Source organism: Myiozetetes cayanensis, unplaced genomic scaffold, assembly GCF_022539395.1.
Source record: "Myiozetetes cayanensis isolate MyiCay16 unplaced genomic scaffold, myiCay2020 scf4, whole genome shotgun sequence".
Classification (NCBI taxonomy): domain Eukaryota; kingdom Metazoa; phylum Chordata; class Aves; order Passeriformes; family Tyrannidae; genus Myiozetetes; species Myiozetetes cayanensis.
In genome coordinates, this window is record NW_026087631.1 from 4,214,841 (window position 1) to 4,233,728 (window position 18,888).

At 38.7% G+C, this 18,888-nt stretch overlaps 1 protein-coding gene across 2 annotated transcripts in view; it reads right to left on the minus strand.

Moving 5' to 3' along the window:
- CHSY3 (chondroitin sulfate synthase 3) overlaps positions 1 to 18,888 on the minus strand; it is a 144,097-nt gene that overhangs the window by 2,030 nt on the left and 123,179 nt on the right. The window contains exon 3 of one of the 2 annotated variants that reach the window (XR_007630554.1): positions 5,890 to 7,805. Coding sequence is in view for 1 of the 2 variants with exons in the window: in XM_050329427.1 (XP_050185384.1) it covers positions 6,240 to 7,805 (1,566 nt within the window). In the remaining variant the exon portion in view is untranslated. Of the gene's footprint in view, positions 1 to 422; positions 7,806 to 18,888 lie in introns of those variants that run through there. The other variant, XM_050329427.1, reaches the window with a different exon arrangement.

Below are 18,888 nucleotides of genomic sequence, written 5' to 3' on the forward strand. Positions count from 1 at the left end.
TCTTACACACCACAGGGCAAGATCCATGGATGTGCCCTTGTGTCTGTCCCTTAAACACTTGCTGACTGTGGCAGAAATTATGACTAATATAATTTTACAAGTAAGACAAATCTTCTGCTACCAGCAGTTCTGGAGTGCAAAACACAGTGTTTCCCACTCAGTTTTATCACAGACATCTCCCTACAACTTGTTTGGTTAAAAGCACCTATAGTCTCTGGATATCCTCCAATAACAGCACATGCTGGGGGAATTGGTTCATCACTTGGCCCCAGTTAAACAGATTTGCTCCTCCTTGTCAACAGAAAATATTCAGTTATTACTCAGATTCATTCTGAATTTCCCACTAACAAAAACCTTTGTCTGAATGCAGTAAATAAGAGATCGTAGGTGAATGCGCTTTATTTCAGTCACATAGCTGTGGTTGCAGTGTTACATCAGCTGTATACTACCATCTAGAAGCCTTTGCTTAAAGGAACTTCATCATTTAAAGCAGTGATGTGCCACATAACAGTGCCATTTATGAAGTTGCAACAGAAAGACTAAAACATCTTAGGCACAAAACACTGAAGCATCTTTGACACAAAGCTGTCAAAGATCCCACTCCCAGTTAAATAACACTAAAGTGTGTCATATCTAAAAAGAGGAAAAACTAAAATTTGCCAGCTCAGCTACCACTTCACAAAACTTGATCTTGCTGGTCAGAACAAATCAGGTGTGGAAGATTTACATTTTCAGTACTGCTCCAGAGAGTCGCAGCATTTGTCTCTGCACGTACAAGTGGAATGCAAAGCAATGGGAAAAGCTTTCAGGAAGAAAGTAAAGCAAAGTTCTACTTTAAAACAAGTTTTATGCTCCAGTCTCTTAGCATAAAAAGAGACACACACCTCTCTGAATTTACATCCTTCCTATCTACACTGTCACACAAGAAACACTTTTATTGCATTCTTCACTTGACTGGATTCCTCGTTTTTATCTTGAAGTGATGGTAGCACTTTGTTCAGGCTGCACTGTGCCAGCTACTAGCAATCACACTCTAAAAGCCTTAAGGTGCGTCCCCCAATGCCACAATGATTTGTACAAACTCAGGCTCCTGCTGCTTCTTATGTGTGACTTGTCCTTACGTGGGAGCAGATCCTCGCTTTGGTTTCGAGGCCGAACTACACTCAGCAGTTCTCTCTCTGGTCACCCACAGTCCAAACACCATCTTCAAAGCATTTAATTAGCTTGTGTTTTCTTTAGCCAGCAGTGTATGGACAGATGTGAAAAATTAGCACAGTTTATTGCTCCATATCACCCTAATGAAGAGTGAGAGCAACAAAACTCAGCCTGCAGTGTACAGTACATCTTGGGATCACTGCCTACATGGTTAAACACTAAGTAAACACTAAATCAAGAAGGACACTTTTAATTAATCTCCACAGTTCACATAAATAGCAAACAACTGTTCAATAATAAGGGACCCAGAAAAAAGGATGTAAAATTACAGTTTCTAGTATGTAGGCCATTTATCTGCTGTCTTACATCTTAATTACCATTATTTATTATGGAACTGATAAATATGGTTCTGGAATTCGAGACAAAAGACTTGAAGGGAAAAAAAAAAAAAAGGAGATCAAGCAAATCCCAAGATTTTGTTCTTACAGACTTAAGCATTACAGACTTTTTTTAATTTCCAAAGTTTTTGCATTTTCCTGCTTTGGTGGGATTTCAGGATGAAGGAGACCAGAGGAAGAGGTGAAGTAATAATATCCAGAACACTTTTAACTTACAGTGACAGGCAAATGGAAACAATTTAAAGTACCACTGGAAACTCATTCAGTAAAATATTCTAGTTCAGCAGTTTTATATGGCAATGACATCATGAAACCATAACAGAAATATCATGCTGGCTCAAAAATTGCAATACTATAGTAATATATACTGCAAATGGAAAGACCCAAGAAAAAGGAAAATAGGAAAGTGAGATTGAGTCATGACAAGTCGTTTCATTAATCAAATGAATAAATGCTGACAGATGAAAATGTAAAGAAAATTATTCTAAGACATGAAAGGACTGAAAATGGACAACTTTATGTTACTTACAGATGTATGACAGATTATAACCTTCAGAAATGTTCATTTATTGTAAGTAGTTAGACTTAGTGAAACACCTCACTGTGCTGCAATTAAGCACCATAATTATCACTGCTACCATAACGTCACAGCTGTAGAAGGCATTTTTTGCCTTCTACTACTTCTACTTCTCATGTGATTCTCTTTTTAAAAATAGACCAGAGACAAAACCCCTTTCCCCAGTCAGTGTCTCACCAATTTTTAGTCCCTATGCTTTTCCAAAAACGTTAACAGATTTCAAGTTGCAGGAAAATCAGATATAGCCTGCACATGTGTTTTGTTTGTATCTTAAAGCTGGCATCATTCTTTGGGGCAGTATCTTCGGTGTAGCAAACTACATCTTAAGAAGTTAAGAAACCGAAAGAAGTTTAAATTGCCTATTTGCTTAAAAGTTTAAAAAAAGTGTTTGTTAAGTCTCCACAGGCCCTCAGCATGTGCAGTACACTCCTGTGAGTCGTTTTACCAGCATCATAACCTTTTTCAGGAGTCTTGAGGCATTGTTAAGCACACACTAGTGCAAAGGCTCCGAAAGGCACTTTTGTGCACATCCTTCTGGTCTTTGATGAGTGCAGAACATGCCTCTCTCTGTATTGCTTTTTGGGACGGCCGTTTGGTACCTTTTCCCCCACATGTCCCATGATATGGTAGGACCAAGTGAATGGCCCAGGCCCACTAGCCCCACAAAGGGGAAGGAGTGATGGTTTTGCCCCTTTCTTCACAATGCCCATTCAGAGCAAACAGGGAATGGGTGTGGGACCAGGCTCCCTTTCCCTGTGGGGACAGGGAGAAACATGATGTGCATAGGACAACCTACCACTTCAAATCAATGAATCCTCAGTTTGGCACCCTCCTTTCACTCCCTCCAAACACTGATTAATGAGGCCCTTTTGCTTCTCAAAAGCAGCTGCTGGCAGCAAGCACAGCTCTTGTCCCACACTGGCTTGCACTGCCTGTTCACTGCTCCAAGGAGAGGCTACTGGCAGCACAGGCGGCAGCAAGGAGATGACTTGGGCAGAAAGTCATGCCAACTCCCGTGGCTGAGCTTCAAACCTCCCCCTGGCCCTCTGTTTTTTTTCTTCAGCTTGAGAACCAGTGCTTTGATGCAGAGTATACTCAGCAAGTCTTAGAAAGTCCAACCTGCTGTTTTCCCTTCACCCAGGAGATAAAAATGCTGTTAAATCAGTGAGTGGGAAAACACGTCCTCATTGTGTTGTAGGGATTTCTGAGGTTTCTGGGTGTTGAATGCCGAGATTTTTTTTTTTTTTTTTTTTTTTTTAAAGAATGGCAGTGTCTTGAAAGCCAAAGGGCAAGCAGTCCACAACCCACTTCCCAGCAATGAAACCAGGAAACCTATTCCCAGGGTAAGGAGGTTTTGGGGAAAATTGGTCATTATGTTCTATTGTGAATTCGCTAGTCACACATTTACAAATGGACATCATACACACAAAAATTTCACTTTACAATCAAGATTATGATTCGGACTAGACAAAAGCAAACAGTTGATTAGCACAGACATTCCCATCTTAATCTATACATATGTAACATTACACTAACACTTTTGTGCTTTTTTTTTTTGTTTTAATTTTAATATGATCTTCTTAGAAGGCATATTATTCCTTAGACAAACTAACACAAGTTCTCAAGTTATCTCAGGATAGTTATTTCAAAAGACAATGCAATATTTCATAATAAACATTTATAATCAGGTTTTTAACAAAGTAATTCATCATATAAACAAATGAACCAGTCAGACACTAAATAAATATTTTTACTGGTAAATACTAGCATTTTGCTTATATCATGTAGGACCTGATCCTGCAAGCCCTCTGTATACATCTTTATCCCCACTGAATGATTGGTTTCATTGCTTGTTCTAATCTACTATTTTACTTTGAGCTGAGCAAACACTTTCTGGCCACTAAATTAAGTAACTGAAATAAGCACTGGAATACATCCCAGTAGGCAATGATTTCCTTAGATATCTTTGCAAATAATTAATTTTTTTCTTGTTCATGAAATCATCACAAACATTTATCAACAGGCAGTTTTTGATATTTGCAGTGTGAGCTGCATTGGTTAGTTGAGATCGATCAGATAAATCACACATTCCTTGTTCTTGGCTTTCTTATTGAAAAAGTGTAACCTTTGCACCCAACTTAAAGAGTAGTTTCTGAGAACTATTTCATACGATACTGAATTTCACTTTTGACAAATGTTTGAGCTGACAATACTGGGCAATGAAGGCAAGAGCTCCAGGAGAACAACAAGCCAGGAGCTCTCCTTGAGCAGGGCAGAAAAGCATGAATTACCCTCTATCTGTTCCCATCTACAACAACTACTACCCTCTCCAAGGCAAGGGAATGGCCTTATTTTTAAGCATACAAGAAGCAATTGCCAGCCCTTCAACTCTGACTTTACCCAACCCTTTTTAGGGTTGCTTTTTTCCTTGCACAATGAATCCAGAACAGAGAACCACAGATAAGAGACCTACACACCCTCCTTATGCCTTAGGAAATTTGTCAGGATATCCTGTATAAATAGATTTGTCAGTGAATTCCAAACTCTTAGTTGTTGGTTTGGGCTTTTTTTGAAAGGAAATGCAGAAGTTGATGGCTACAGCTGAAACAGTTACAACTTTTTCTCGCCCAGATCCATTTGAAATGTAGTTTAAAATCAAGGGTACTGAGGCTATTGGATGTACCCACTGCATTGTTTTAAGTTTAGCTGAATCGTGATGGTTTCCTGGATGTCTCTGAGTTCTTACCACAGTAAAACATGAAATTTTCCAAGCATGTGGCAAATATCACAATGACTGTAACAAATCACTGCCTGAACTGAAAAAGGGAACGTACTTTGAAATTACTCTGCCTATATATCTATATGTATATAGGGATATACACACATGCACACAAACACATGCACACATATATATCCCTATATAAACATTTCCCTAAAATTGGAAATTTTTTTTATTATTTTCTGTTGGTATCCCTTTAAATACTTCATGAATCCACAATATGACAACTTCAGGCTGTCCGGAGAGATGTATCTGAACACAGTCTTACAATCTCCACTAATATAAATACATTGGCAAGGAACTTTGACCAGCAATAGTGAATTTTGAAACTTAAATAATTATTCTACAACTATTTTAATTTTAACAACAAGTTGCTGCTGAGTACCAACACTCATGGAAGATGTAAAAAATAAAAAAAAAAATAAAAAAAATAGAGCTTTTACTTCTAACACTCTGTAACAAGTGCAGCTTTATGAAAGGAATGTAAAAGAAAATTATGTATTAGAGACTCATTCTAAAAAGAGAAAGAGCAACTTATACTATGTGTTTCAAAATAAGAATACTGTATGCCTGCACTTTATTATAAATGACCATGTTAAGCCATAGTTACTTCTTGCCTGCAAATGAAGGATGTTGGCTCACAAATCTTCCAAAGTGTATATGAATATTTGATTAAATCCTGTTCGTTGTGAAAACAAAGTTCATTTACACTTTGATTGAACAACGATGAGGAGTTTGTTTTAATAATAAGACTTTTAAGGACCTTGGTAGCCAGTACCAGTTGTATTTGCAAGTAGCTCCTCGGCTTTACTCTCTTTTTAAAAAATAAAGGTACAATTATAGTTATTCATTTACTTTAAAAATTCTAAAGATGAAGAAAAGTAGCATTTATACATATAAGTCCTCATATAAATTATAAAACTCAAGTTTATCTTATAGAGTTCCATCCCCAGAAGAAGCATAAAGCACTTTTGTGGTACCTTCACTGGTAAATATTTGTATCACATCAAATCTGAGAAATGCAACAAAGATGATACTGCATCTGAAAGCTAAAAGAGAACATTCTTCTGATACAGTCTCTTGTGATGGATATGCTCCATGGTATTATACGATTCCCATGACTTGACGGAATTTCAAATAAAGGAAATATGAAGGAGTTCACCTCACCAGTTCAGTAGGTATGAGAAACATCAGTGAACAGCAGAGTCATCTCGTTTGAGGTCAACAGTCTTTGGAAGACAATGAGGAGGGAGTTTAAAACTACAACAGCAAAATCAAATAAGACAATAATGAGGTAAACTCCCTTAAAAAGGCCAAATAGGCTGAGATGTCAGGACAGAGTCCAGTTGTACCTGACACCCAAATGTTTCTGTAGCCAGAGTCCAGCAAGCTGCATGGTAGAGGCAAATGTGCTTGCTTTCGACCCTAAGCACATTTTATATTGTTTTGGATCTAAATTGGGGTCACACTGAACTGGATGGAAAATATGAACAACTCCTACTTCCTGACTTCTGAAAGCCTTCAAGCCAGATGTTATCACTTTAGTAAAGAGGTCTACATCCTCAAGTCCCCAGCCTTGAATAGAGGTATCGAATCCACCAGCAGTAAGCAGATCACTTTTGTAAATACAGGTAATTCCAAATCCATACTCCCTCCAAAATCCAGTTCTTTTTGTGAAAACAAAACTACTGTCAGCTGGAGGGTTGTCTCCATATATTACTTTTGGATCATATTGGCTAAAGATGATAGGATAATAAACCTGTTCTCCCTGAATAGTGTTATCTCTGCATCGCTGGAGGAAGTCTGGCGTGAATACCAGATCAACATCACAGAATAGCAGCAAAGTGCCATTGTCAAATTGAGATGAGGCCATCTCAAGACCTAAACCTCTAGAAAACTTTCCTGCCATTGGAATCAGGGTCATATCTGCCTTAGGATACTTAATGCTGTATTGTTTCATTAGTTCTATGTGTTTGCTAGAGTCTTGGCCCGGCTCGGAACTGAAGAGAATTATTGCCAACTTTACATTCTGCCTGGGAATCAGACAAGTCTTCTCAAAGTTATCCATAAATCTTGAGAAAATATCAAATCTTCCTGTGATAGGGACAAGGATATGTATTTTCTTGTTACTGTGCCCCCCAATGTCTTTGGTGCCTTGCAACGATGAGGAAAAAATCTTTAAAGAATTCGAAAGGAAAGAGAAAGACTGAGTGTCAGTGTTGGTATCCTCCAGCAAGCTTCTTACATCCAGCTCTTCTGCTTCTTTGAAGAAAGGTTTGCTAAACAATTGCTGAAGGTAAGCATGGCGTCTCACTGGAACAGTAACTTTCCTTCCTTTGTGCCTTTTGTACAAAAGCAGTAAATCCAGGATGTACTCCACTCCATGCAGAGGGTCCACCCTGCGGTAGCCATACTGTATCTCCTTGAAATCAATGAGCCTTCCTCTAGACCTAGAGTTCTCGTTGATCATTTCCATTACCTGCATCACGGTATCATCCAGCGCGGCCCGCAGGACGCTGCTCAGGCTCTGCCGGGGTGGCTGGTTCTCCACCATCGAATACAAAAACTTTCCTGTCAGGAACTCCCACTCGATGACTTCACCCCTTTCACGTGGCTGGAAATGGTTGAAGGACGGCATCCCCCCCAGCTGCTGATCTTCCTTATTTACCTCAGTGTTGCTGAGCTTGCTCATCAGGGCACTTTCCCGATGGAGCTGGATGGTCCGATAGCGCAGGTCGGAAATCTTGCGGCTCAGGATGTAGTTGTGCAGCCTGTACTGGTAGGCTGGCCTTTTGTTTGGATGGAGTGTTATGGCTGTGTGAATCTTGCTGTTGTGAAGGTCTTGAATGTAACCCTTGCGGTTGTGTTCGTAGTTTTCGTGGAACAACTGCTGCATCTAGAAAGAGAGAGAGAGAGAGAGGGGTGTAGGGGGAAAAGAGATATTAAGTGGAGGTGCTTTTACTCACAAAAGGACTCACACTGGCATCATGCTGAGTATTACCAATTTTTATATAGATTAGGGTTATTTTAAGGCATAGAACTTCAAAGCATTCAGCAGGAAATATTTACACTGTTTTGGTGCCTGCTCTAGTAGTGCCCACAGTAAGCAAATACCATCCTCTACCTAAGTGAAAAGGTGGGTATCTTGGGTTTATCTGTACTTCATCTAACTGCAGAGCTACACTAACACCTACTAACTGCAGAGAAATAGAATTATTTCCCATGAGTGGTAGATAAAGGAAAAACGGCTGGGTTTTTTGGTTTTTTTTTAATCTGCAAACAGACTGGTCTGTAATTAATACATAAGGAAAATGTGCTAATTAGATTGAAAATGTTATTCAATGAGGTGTTGTAAGCTTGAGCTACAATCGCATTTTGAGATGGGTATTGAAGTTTGTCTTTCATACACTGAAGAAATCATGAGAGATAAGTTCTGATTGCATAAACGTCTCACACTCAAAACATTCATCTTCAATTCTGTCAAGCACAGAAGTTTTGCTACTGGAAGTAATACTAAGCATAAGGCAATAAATGCAAAATAACTCCTAACAAAACTGAGAACCATGAAAGTTATTGAAACCATTAGCATGTATGAGAAACAAACACTGTCACACTTAATAACCAGAACTTTAATACAAAACTTCAAGAACGCCTCTCCCATCCCATTCAAATGGCTTCAAATGGCTCTGCTTGAGCAAACATGGTTGCTACTTAGTTAGATTAAAATTTTTGAGGCTACAGTCATATAACATGTAGAAAAGCAACAGTCTAATTCTGAGAAATACCTTAAGCTATCTTAAATTTGCCTCTAAAAAACCAGCTATCTCTTGTTATATTAAAGCAATAATAAATGTGAAAAAAAAACATACAAAATTACAACATGACTCAAATACTCTTTACTCACAAAAACTCCTCCCTAAAGCTGTCACAGAACATTTGCTCTGTGTTGGAAGGTGAGTGTTTTGCTTGTTACCTACCAGAAGGCAGGTGGGCTCTGCAGAGGGACCTGGATAGACTGGAGAGATGGGCTGACTCCAATGGGATGAAGTTCAACAAGGCCAAGTGCCGGGTCCTGCACTTTGGCCACAACAACCCCTGCAGCGCTACAGGCTGGGGACAGAGTGGTTGGAGAGCAGCCAGGTGGAAAGGGACCTGGGGGTGCTGATCGACAGGAAGCTGAACATGAGCCAGCAGTGTGCCCAGGTGGCCAAGAAGGCCAATAGATCCTGACCTGCATCAAGAACAGTGTGGCAGCAGGAGCAGGGAAGTGATCCTTCCCCTGTACTCTGCGTTGGTGAGGCCGCACCTTGAGTATTGTGTTCAGCTCTGGGCCCCTCAGTTCAGGAAGGATATTGAGGTGCTGGAGTGGGTCCAGAGAAGAGCAACCAGGCTGGTGAAGGGACTTGAGCACAAGTCCTATGAGGAGAGGCTGAGGGAGCTGGGATTGTTTAGTCTGGAGAAGAGAAGGCTTAGAGGTGACCTCATCACTCTCTTCAACTACCTGAAGGGAAGTTATAGCCAGGTGGGGGTTGGTCTCTTCTCCCAGGCAACCAACAACAGGACAAGGGGACATGGGCTCAAGCTCTGCCAGGGGAAGTTTAGGTTAGATGTTAGGAAGAAATTCTTTACAGAGAGGGTGATCAGGCATTGGAACGGCCTGCCCAGAGAGGTGGTGGATTCACCATCCCTGGAAGTTTTTAAAAAGAGATTGGACATGGCCCTTAGTGCCATGATATAGTAATTAGAGTTGGATCAGGGGTTGGACTTGATGATCTTGGAGGTCTTTTCCAACCCAATCTATTCTATGATTCTATGATTCTATGAGATGGGATGAAATGAGATAAAATGGATCAGGGATAGCAACTGCTGTCACAGAGAATAGGAACCAACACCATCAGTCCTGTTAATGTTTAAACCAGCAGTGCAGCAAAAATTGAAATATGGCTTCCTTGAGGACAAGAGATGGACACGGGCAGATTAGAGACTGAATTGGAAAAGAGTGCCTAGGAAAGGGCTTGGTGATGATATTTTCTCTTTGGAAAAAAAAATCCAAAAAAACAACCAAGCAATTTTCTCTTCTCCCTCTATAATTTACATTTTGAATTATGATAAAAGAACAGCTGATCTGTTTAGCTTTCAATCTCTCCAGTTATAAGGCAGACTTCCTTCCTGGCCTTTTATACTTTAAAGTTGCCTGCGGTGAGCTCTGCAAGGTGAGTGTGCTTTTGCATTCTACACTTTTTCTGGAAAAAGTTGAAGCCACGGTTTTCACACCTAGGATTTTATGGTAAAGTCCCCTTATAAGAAAATAAAGAAAATGTGCAATGTTGAAAATAAAAGAAAGAAGGGGAGGTTGTTTTGCAGCTGAATGGTATAAGCATCCTTTCTCACAAAGCCTGACACTCCTCTCTTTCCTAAATCCTCTAACGAAGAATGGTATATGAGCATAAATGAAACAACCATTAACTACCTTCACACATTTATCTTAAGGGACATGATATTACACAGTAAGTTTTTTTGAAAGTAGTATACCGTATTTTATCCAAAAGATTTGTAACAGACAACAAGCTATTGCTGTAAAGCTAAATGCTGTCCTCCAATTGTGCAAATTCTTCTGTAACCCTCAGCTTACTACAAAACCAGCTTCATAGCAGACTTATTAGCAGCCTAATAGAAATGTTCTATTAACGTAATACTGCATTTTTCATGCATTCCAATTTCAGACGTCTTGGTTTATTTCATGTGCTCCACTGAAACCACAGAGAGAGGATGTACTACATTATACTAATGATTTTGCTTTTGCCAATCAACAACAGATTAACAGCAGCAATGAAAAAAAATTGAATCAACTCGGCACTATAGTATTTTCACACATACAAAAACCTGTACTAATCCATTTTCAATTATGTTACCGAAAACTTTTAATAGAGATCAATTTGGAGAAAGCAGTTCAGAACAAATACGACACTGAAACAGTAAACTCTTCCTGAAGAGAGCATGTTTTAATCTTGGTGCAATGCAGAAATTTGTTTTCAATATTGCAGTAAGAAAATGTCTTTTTACAACTCAAATTATTAACATCTAGTTGAAAGCAATTCAATTTGATCCTAACTTTGCTGTGAAATTTCTAAGCAAGGTGCTCAAGCCCCAGAGGCAAAGGGAAGAATGATTAAATTTCCTGGAAAATGGATCTGTGTGAGAGCCTGAATTGGTAAATGCAGTCCAAAATGATCTGAAAAAGGAGGTGGTTTGGGAAGTGGCAAGATTTATTGAATATAAATTAGAATTACTCAGCATGCTGAAAGTAAACCTTCCTATACAAATTTTCATGGTTTTGAATGGCAAGGTAATAAAGTAGATTAAATTCTGTGTAGATAAATGCAAAGTGTATGTGAAGAACACAGTCCTAACTATACCTGAAGAAAGTCAGAGTGAGTGCAACCTGTTAGGACTCTGGCAAGAGAACCCAGTTACACAGTATGCAATTTGGTGCAGGTATCACACTGAGGTTCAGTAGTGATTAAAGCAAGTAGCTTGAGGACAGGACTAGAGTGAATCAGAAATATCATTACATATTGTGGCCGAAGTGCACCTGAATCTTGAAGGCTGTGGGCAAGTCAATATCGTGATGCCCCATCTGAAATCAATCACACAGAATCACAGAATATTAAGGGTTGGAAGGCACCTTAGAGAACATCTAGTCCCAAGCCCCCCCTGCCATGGGCAGGGACACCTCCCACTAGACCAGGCTGCTCAAAGCATTATCCAGCCTGGCCTTGAACACTGACAGGACTGGGGCGTCCATAACCTCCCTGGGCAGCCTTGTTCTAGTGTTTCTCCACTTTCAGTAAAGAAAAACAGAGTAATCCAAAGGCAGCCAAGCCCGGGATCAATGAAGTCAGCGTAACTGAGCACCATAAGGAAAATGGATAGGAACGGTCACCATCTCTTCTCACACAAAGAACTATGACAACCTACTGGAATGCACTCAAGACTCAAAAACAGGAAAGGAAATACACAGCTCAAGCACAGATCTTACTGGGACAGCAAGCTGCTGATGGTAAAATTTTGGATGTCTTTAAAGAGCAAGCCAGCAGTTTGTTGGGAGACTTCAACCATTGCTATGAACTCCTGGAGCTCCAGCTGAGGATGTGTCAAAACATCTCCTTATTGCCCTACACCCTTTCCTCAGCTACTGGTTACTGCAGAAAGAGACTACTTTGCTAAACGAACATTTAGTTTTACCTGATACAACCACTTCACGTTCACTGAAAGCAGGGTATGGGAGAATTAAATTCAGTACAATACATGGAGGCACAACAGTTTTTTTTCGTATTGCATGACTTTGTGACTTCCCTGAATAGTTTGCTGTCATCTGAATGATTCTTACATCACAACTAATGCAAGAGTTGGCAAGGACTTCTGCTTGCCTCTTTTCATCCCAGCTGAAACTATAAGTTGGCAAGAAATGCTAATAATCTAATCATGCTCTGAGGAACTTTGAACTGCAAGCAGGAATTTAAAAAAAAAAAAGAGAGAAAGAAATCACAACAAAGACAATGCTTTATTTTAATGGCAGAGAAATACAATAGCTAATACGTAAGCACAATGTAATTTGCATTGCAAGCTCTGAAACCATTGTAGTTGTTGTGATTTACTGATGTAATAAAAAAGGAAAGTTCTTATTACATATACACAAAAGCCAAAGCCAACCTACTTTATTATTGCAAGACTATTACATATTGAAAGAATGAAGGCAAATGGTGCTTTACTAATTAACACAATTTTTCTTTGAACATTAAGAACAGTTTCTCCAAATTAACAGAGAAGACATAAAACTTCATCCATCCACCCTAGCTCTTCTTAAATCCACAGTAGTATTAAACTGTTGGCCATTTTATCTAAACTGGACTTCTAATAAATGTAGAAATAATATGAATAGGAACTATTCCTACTCTTTCTTTCCCCTGTTCTCTAAGAGTTTAGCTCCACTAAAGATGAAGATTTATTCACTATTTGCAGTGAGTTTGAGTAGATTTACACATGTAAATCTAGGGTGTTTGAGATGATATTGTTTTGCTGAGCAGCAGCAAGCTGTGTGCTTTAGAAACCCCTGAAATTCAGATGACTGCAGGCACGTTAGGATGTTCTTCATAATGTGTAACTATAATAAAGTGCAACACTAAGCTACGGGTCACCATAAGTTTCTGGGCAAGGAAACAGATTTGAGCAAGTAATTTTTGGTCCTATGAGAAATATTGTCTGCCTGGAGAAGATAAGGATTAAGAACGGAATTATGAAATGCGTATGAACTCAGTAACAGGGAAGCAAAAACAAGCTGTGTTTAAATGAGGAATTGTCAGTTTGGAGGGGAGTTATTTCGGAGGGAAGCTTCTGGGGAACAGTATCATACCTAGTGACACTGGCACAAAGTCTTGGACACTGCTCATGACACAAAGTCAAGGGTGTCAGGAATAGCTGAGAGAAGACATCCCACAAGAAGAGCCAGAGAATTTGGAAGATGAAACACTGCAGAAACAAAGTCATTATAATAATACAACACATATAATCCTACATTCATGGTTGTAAGAGGTAGGTGACTAAGTATCTTAAGAGAGTTGACTTTTTAAACTGGAAGTAACTGACATGTAAGAATATGAGAACATTAGCAGGCAGGAAGATGACATGAAGAGATTATGAAGTTTCAGTGTGAATCCTCTGTAGAAAAGGGAAACAAAATTTTGTGTTGCATCAGTCAGAATATTTCTGAAAGACACAGCACACAATTTCACACAATTCTGGACCTGCATCTTTATCAATGTATGGGACCACATCAATACAAAAGAAAGTTGTTGGGACCAGAAACTATCCTACGAGAAGGGTTTAATGTCATTTGGCTTGTTTAACTTTGCAAAATGAAGGACAAGAATCACATTGTCTCTAAACACATGATGTAAATAAGAAAAGGAAAATGAAAGCAAAACAGCCTTAGGTTTACCTGGGAAATTAAAGGAAAATTTATAGCTGTCAGAAGAGTTTAGATCAGATTTTCAATATAATCAGTGCATACAATTCAATCAGGTCATAAGCCACTAGATTGCTTGTGAGTAGGTGAATCAATGACTTAAGATATCCATTCATTTTTTCCTAATAATACAGTGCTTGTTTTTAGCAAGAATTAATTACATATTACTAATTCCTACAAACAAACATTACATTGAAAATACCTAACATCCTCTTTCTAGTCACAGTCCTCAGCCATAGCATTTCCTTATGTTTGCACTTAGTGTAATGGCTAACAAACTAGCTTTATATCTGTAAAAACAATGACTGGTAATGTAATAACACAACCATTTGTTTTTAGTTTATAATGCATCTGAGTAATAATGCTGAGGAGCACTGTGGTAGAAAAACAGAACAAGGATTCGGGTTTCACTATTCAAACTCTTGTAAGGGATTAAAACCTACTGCTGTCTTTAGCATCACTTTGGCATATAATGCACGCAGAAACAACAGGGAAAACTGGAGTGTAATTATAATCTGTGAACGATAGTAAAATGCCATGTGTACAGGAGTTACATCTTGCTGCATATTGAAAGGTGTATCTGCTAGCTTTCCCTAGAGAAGGAAGTTTGAGCCAACACAGTCAGAGAAGAAAGTGATGAATGCTATTCCGTTTCACACACACCATTAAAAGACACATTAAACAACTTAAGCACCAGAATCAAGTCTTGTTGCTGACTCTATCTCCAGGATGAACAAAGCTTGATGTATTGATTCCAGGTCTGATATACAGGGGATTAGTAATGGGAAGAATTACAGGTGCATACCACAAATTCAATTAATACTTACTTCAGCATTATGACTGTTCTCTCAATAGAAGGGGATCTAACTTCTTATTCACACATTAGCTAGGTATAATATGTAGCTATCAAAATAAAAACTAAAAAAAAGGAGTAATTTTTTAGACTATTTAGAAGTAGAACAGCACTTAATTATTTATAAGTGTTCTGCTGGCCCTGATCTTGATAAATAAAGGCTAATAACAGACCCTTTTGGACCATTTTCCCCACACCTCCTTTCCCACATCATCCAAGCCGCTGGACTGAAATCAGCTCAGCACACTCTAAGCCAAGTGATATCAAGAAAAGCTAAAACAATGCATTCATGAAACAGTGCTGCTCTGCTAATATTAGTAGCCTTTGTTGACACATCATAACTCCAAACCAAAATACGCTGCACCAAATCCCAAAGTTTTCCTGAAATGTAATATCGACAGCACAAGAAGGCTCTGTAAAGCCATGCTATTTTGTGTATGATTCCAGCTACCCTTTGGCTACAGAGACACTTAACCAAGCACACAGCATAATAAAATCTAACAAATCTGTACGGGCAAAAGAAGTAGATGTTAAAAGAAAAAAAAAAAAAAAGGTAAATACTTGAACTTACAACATGAGCCTTGGGAGCTGAACATGCCCTCCTTGGCATTAAATGAATATACTTGCAGTCCAGCAGGTAGTTTTTGCAGTTTTGTCCCTCGTTTGCCTCAACACAGAAGGTGAATTTATCACATTATCATTGCCTAATATTGCATCCAGGCCACAACCCTCAGCGTGCATGTACTCTGTCTCCTTTTGAAGATCTTGGTGGGACGTGTGCACTTCCCTAGGCAACAGGTCTATGTCTAAACCTTTTCCAAATGCCAAAATTGTTCTCGGGCTCTTGCCTGTCTGATTATTTCTACAGATATTTTCTCCTCAGTTTAGGCACATCTGCAAGGAAGTCTTTTCATGTCTGATATATTTGTAACTCATAATTGTAAATCAGATTGATAATCAAAAGACACCTCGAGCACTGAAATGAGAAAAACTGTTTAAAAAGTCATTGAGTCAAGAAGTCAAGAAAAAATTAAATCGGCTGGGAAAAAAAAATCCCATAACTCTATATATTTCAACACAATCCATAATTATGCATCTAAAATTTTATTCCTCTCGAGGCACAGGCAGGCAGCTTGTTTTCTTCTCTACTGTTCACCAACTACAATTTTCTTTTTTCTTTTAATCTCAAGAAGCTATCATCTCACGGCAAATACACTTCAGAAAACTGCTGGTTTTACCCTTGAAAGAAGCCTTTGAATCCTTTAATTATTCAAAGAAAACTCGGTAAATGCTTGCATAGCCAATTAAGCACAGATTTATATTCCGGCACTATCAGATAATGTTGAAATGATGTATGAAGAACAGCATCCATAACTTCCATCAAGTAACACCATGAATCCTGTGTTTAAACACTTCATCAACCAAACAAATTAAGTATCTGAAATTATTACACACTTGTTTACATTAATGCCTAAACACCTACAACAAAAACAGGGGGTTGTAAGTTTAGGAAAACACCTGGCCTTGAATGTCTTTGTTGTTTCATAATTAGCAATATTTCACTATTAGTTTAAGTAATTTAATGCCCCAGTCTATTGGCCTTATTTGGATAGATTTTTCCACACAAAATAAAGAAAGGAGAAGCATTATAAAGAAACATAAGAGATACAGGATGATGGAAACTGGCAGACTGAAAGAAGAAAGAGATCAGGGCTAGTGCGTATCTAAGTCTTACAAGGAAGAACATATTAAGATTAAAAACAGGCAATCTCATAGAAGAGAGTATTTGTAGCAGAGCCCCAACTTTCTGTTTAAAACTCTGGGGGCCTTAATGTTATTTAATTTGCTTTGAAGTCTGCATATTTATTCAAACTGTCATCAAAATCTGGCTTCTTGCAAAAGTTCTTGGGTGGACGAGGTGCTCAGATACGGACATGCTAGATCACAGGACTCCCAAAAAGCAGCATCCAGGGGGGAAAAAGTGTGATTTCATATTATCTGTGATTGACAGACAAATGACAGATGACACAAACATTGAAATGTGTTTAAACACTCAGCCATGACTTAATTTACTCATATATATTTACATGGAAGTGGTCTGGGAGATTTAGAGCCATGACAAAGTGTTGCCTACAGCAGGAAATGCTGCTGACTGGTAATCTTGGATCATTAAAGCAATCCACTGAGCAGTGTCCCCCTCTGGGTGGCATATATTTTTATCTGCATGAGGTAAAAGGGAATAATAGAATCACAGAATTATAGAACAATTTGAGTTGGAAGGGAGATTTATTGGTCATCTAGTCCTTGCACTAAGCAGGGACATCTTTAACTAGAACAGGTTGCCTCAGAGCCCCATAGGGATGTGGCCTCTTCCACCTCCCTGGGCAGTGTTACCCCATGCTCTTTGTAAAAAATTTCTTTCTTGTATCTAATCTAAATTGATCCTCCTTCAGTTTTAAAGCCATTCCCTCTTCCCCTAATACTCCATGCTCTTGTAAGAACTCAGTCAGGTGACTGAGTTGGGTACTGGGAGCAAAGCCCAAAGATAACTTGAACTAACACTTTTCTCCAGTGAGATTTTTCTGATGCTACGAATATTAGCCTTATGGAGGAAACATACAGTCATGCAGTAGCAATAATACAGGAATAATTTATAGATAATAACTAATGAAAATCAGGTAAGGATAAAGGACAAAGGAATAGAAAGTCAGCAAATGTAAAGTAAAGGAAATGGGAAAAACCTGTGTGTAATAAAGTACCTAAGAGAGACAAGGCTTTTAATGTTATTGAAGCTCAGAACTCAGCATGCAGCTAAAAGTATTAAACATACAGATAATAAGAACATCCAAGATGACACTATAATAGACAAGAGCAATTTGTTAGCTCAGTAACAGGCCATAGGAAGGTGTCAGCATGATCTCACCACAAATATCAAGCCTACAGAATGCAATAATAAAATATATCACATAGCATTAAAATATTCAAAACAGGACTTTCAGCATCTTTGGGCAACAAAACAATAACGGACTGGTGAAAAAAAGAACCACTCTCTTTTTTTCAATTGGTAAGTGCATCTTGGGAACACTTACATATATTACTAAGTAACATTTTAAACTCTCATATTAAGTACAACAGAAGTGTCAGCAGACCTACTTAGTATGGACCAAGGCTGTCTATTCTATCTCCACTAATTAAATACTCCATCTGTATAATAAAGTATACATAAAATTTTTAACAACTCCTACTAAATCTGAGAATGATTGAAACCTGGTTCTGGTGGCTGGCAGACTTGAAAGTAGTTTCCCAAAAGTTATCACTGGAGAACTAATGACTGAAGCACTCAAAAAGTATTCTTCTCCCAAAGAAACACTCAAAACACACAAAAAACACAGAGTACAGGCAGACTTCCTGTTAAACTTCTTCATTCCCTTGACATAAAAGCTTCCCATCAGTCTGCATACTAGCCAGATTTCTGCATCATAGGTCAGATTTAATCTGGCTGTTTATTAAATTTTCCTACACTGTACTACATTCAGTCATTATCCAGCTGAGGAACTGAACAGCATGATCTCCTTGTCAGCCAAGTATTGCCTTCTTGCTGTGTCAGTAAAAGAAAATTCAAAAGAAGCCCATTCAAATTAGGACTTCATTTCTCATGGTGTAATCAAGGAAGTAAGTATGGCTTCCTTCCAGCTGATTGTACTAGCATTAAAGTTTATGATAAATTATGAACGCCCTTGAGGTAAAGATCCAATTAAAATAACATAAGCAAGGCAGGATGTCTGTTACAGTGCTTCTCTTAGGAGAAATCCTAATTATCGCGGCGAATGAGTTCCAGCAGAGACAGACTTTGTCCAGGCACGGCTCCGTTCTTTGTTGCCCTATACATCTATCACACTGATAGGGACCCGAGCTTTCAAGCCAGGTCAGATGTTTTCCATCAGCACACATAACACACAAGCCCACGTGGCTGATTTCAGTCACAAAAAAACAATCATGCCTCAAGTGGCTTTCCTTGCATGACCTTGTCATGCTTTCTCGAAGCTCTGGCTCGCTCAAGACTGCAGTGTTTTGCTTTACTGTTTTACTCTTCCTCTTTTA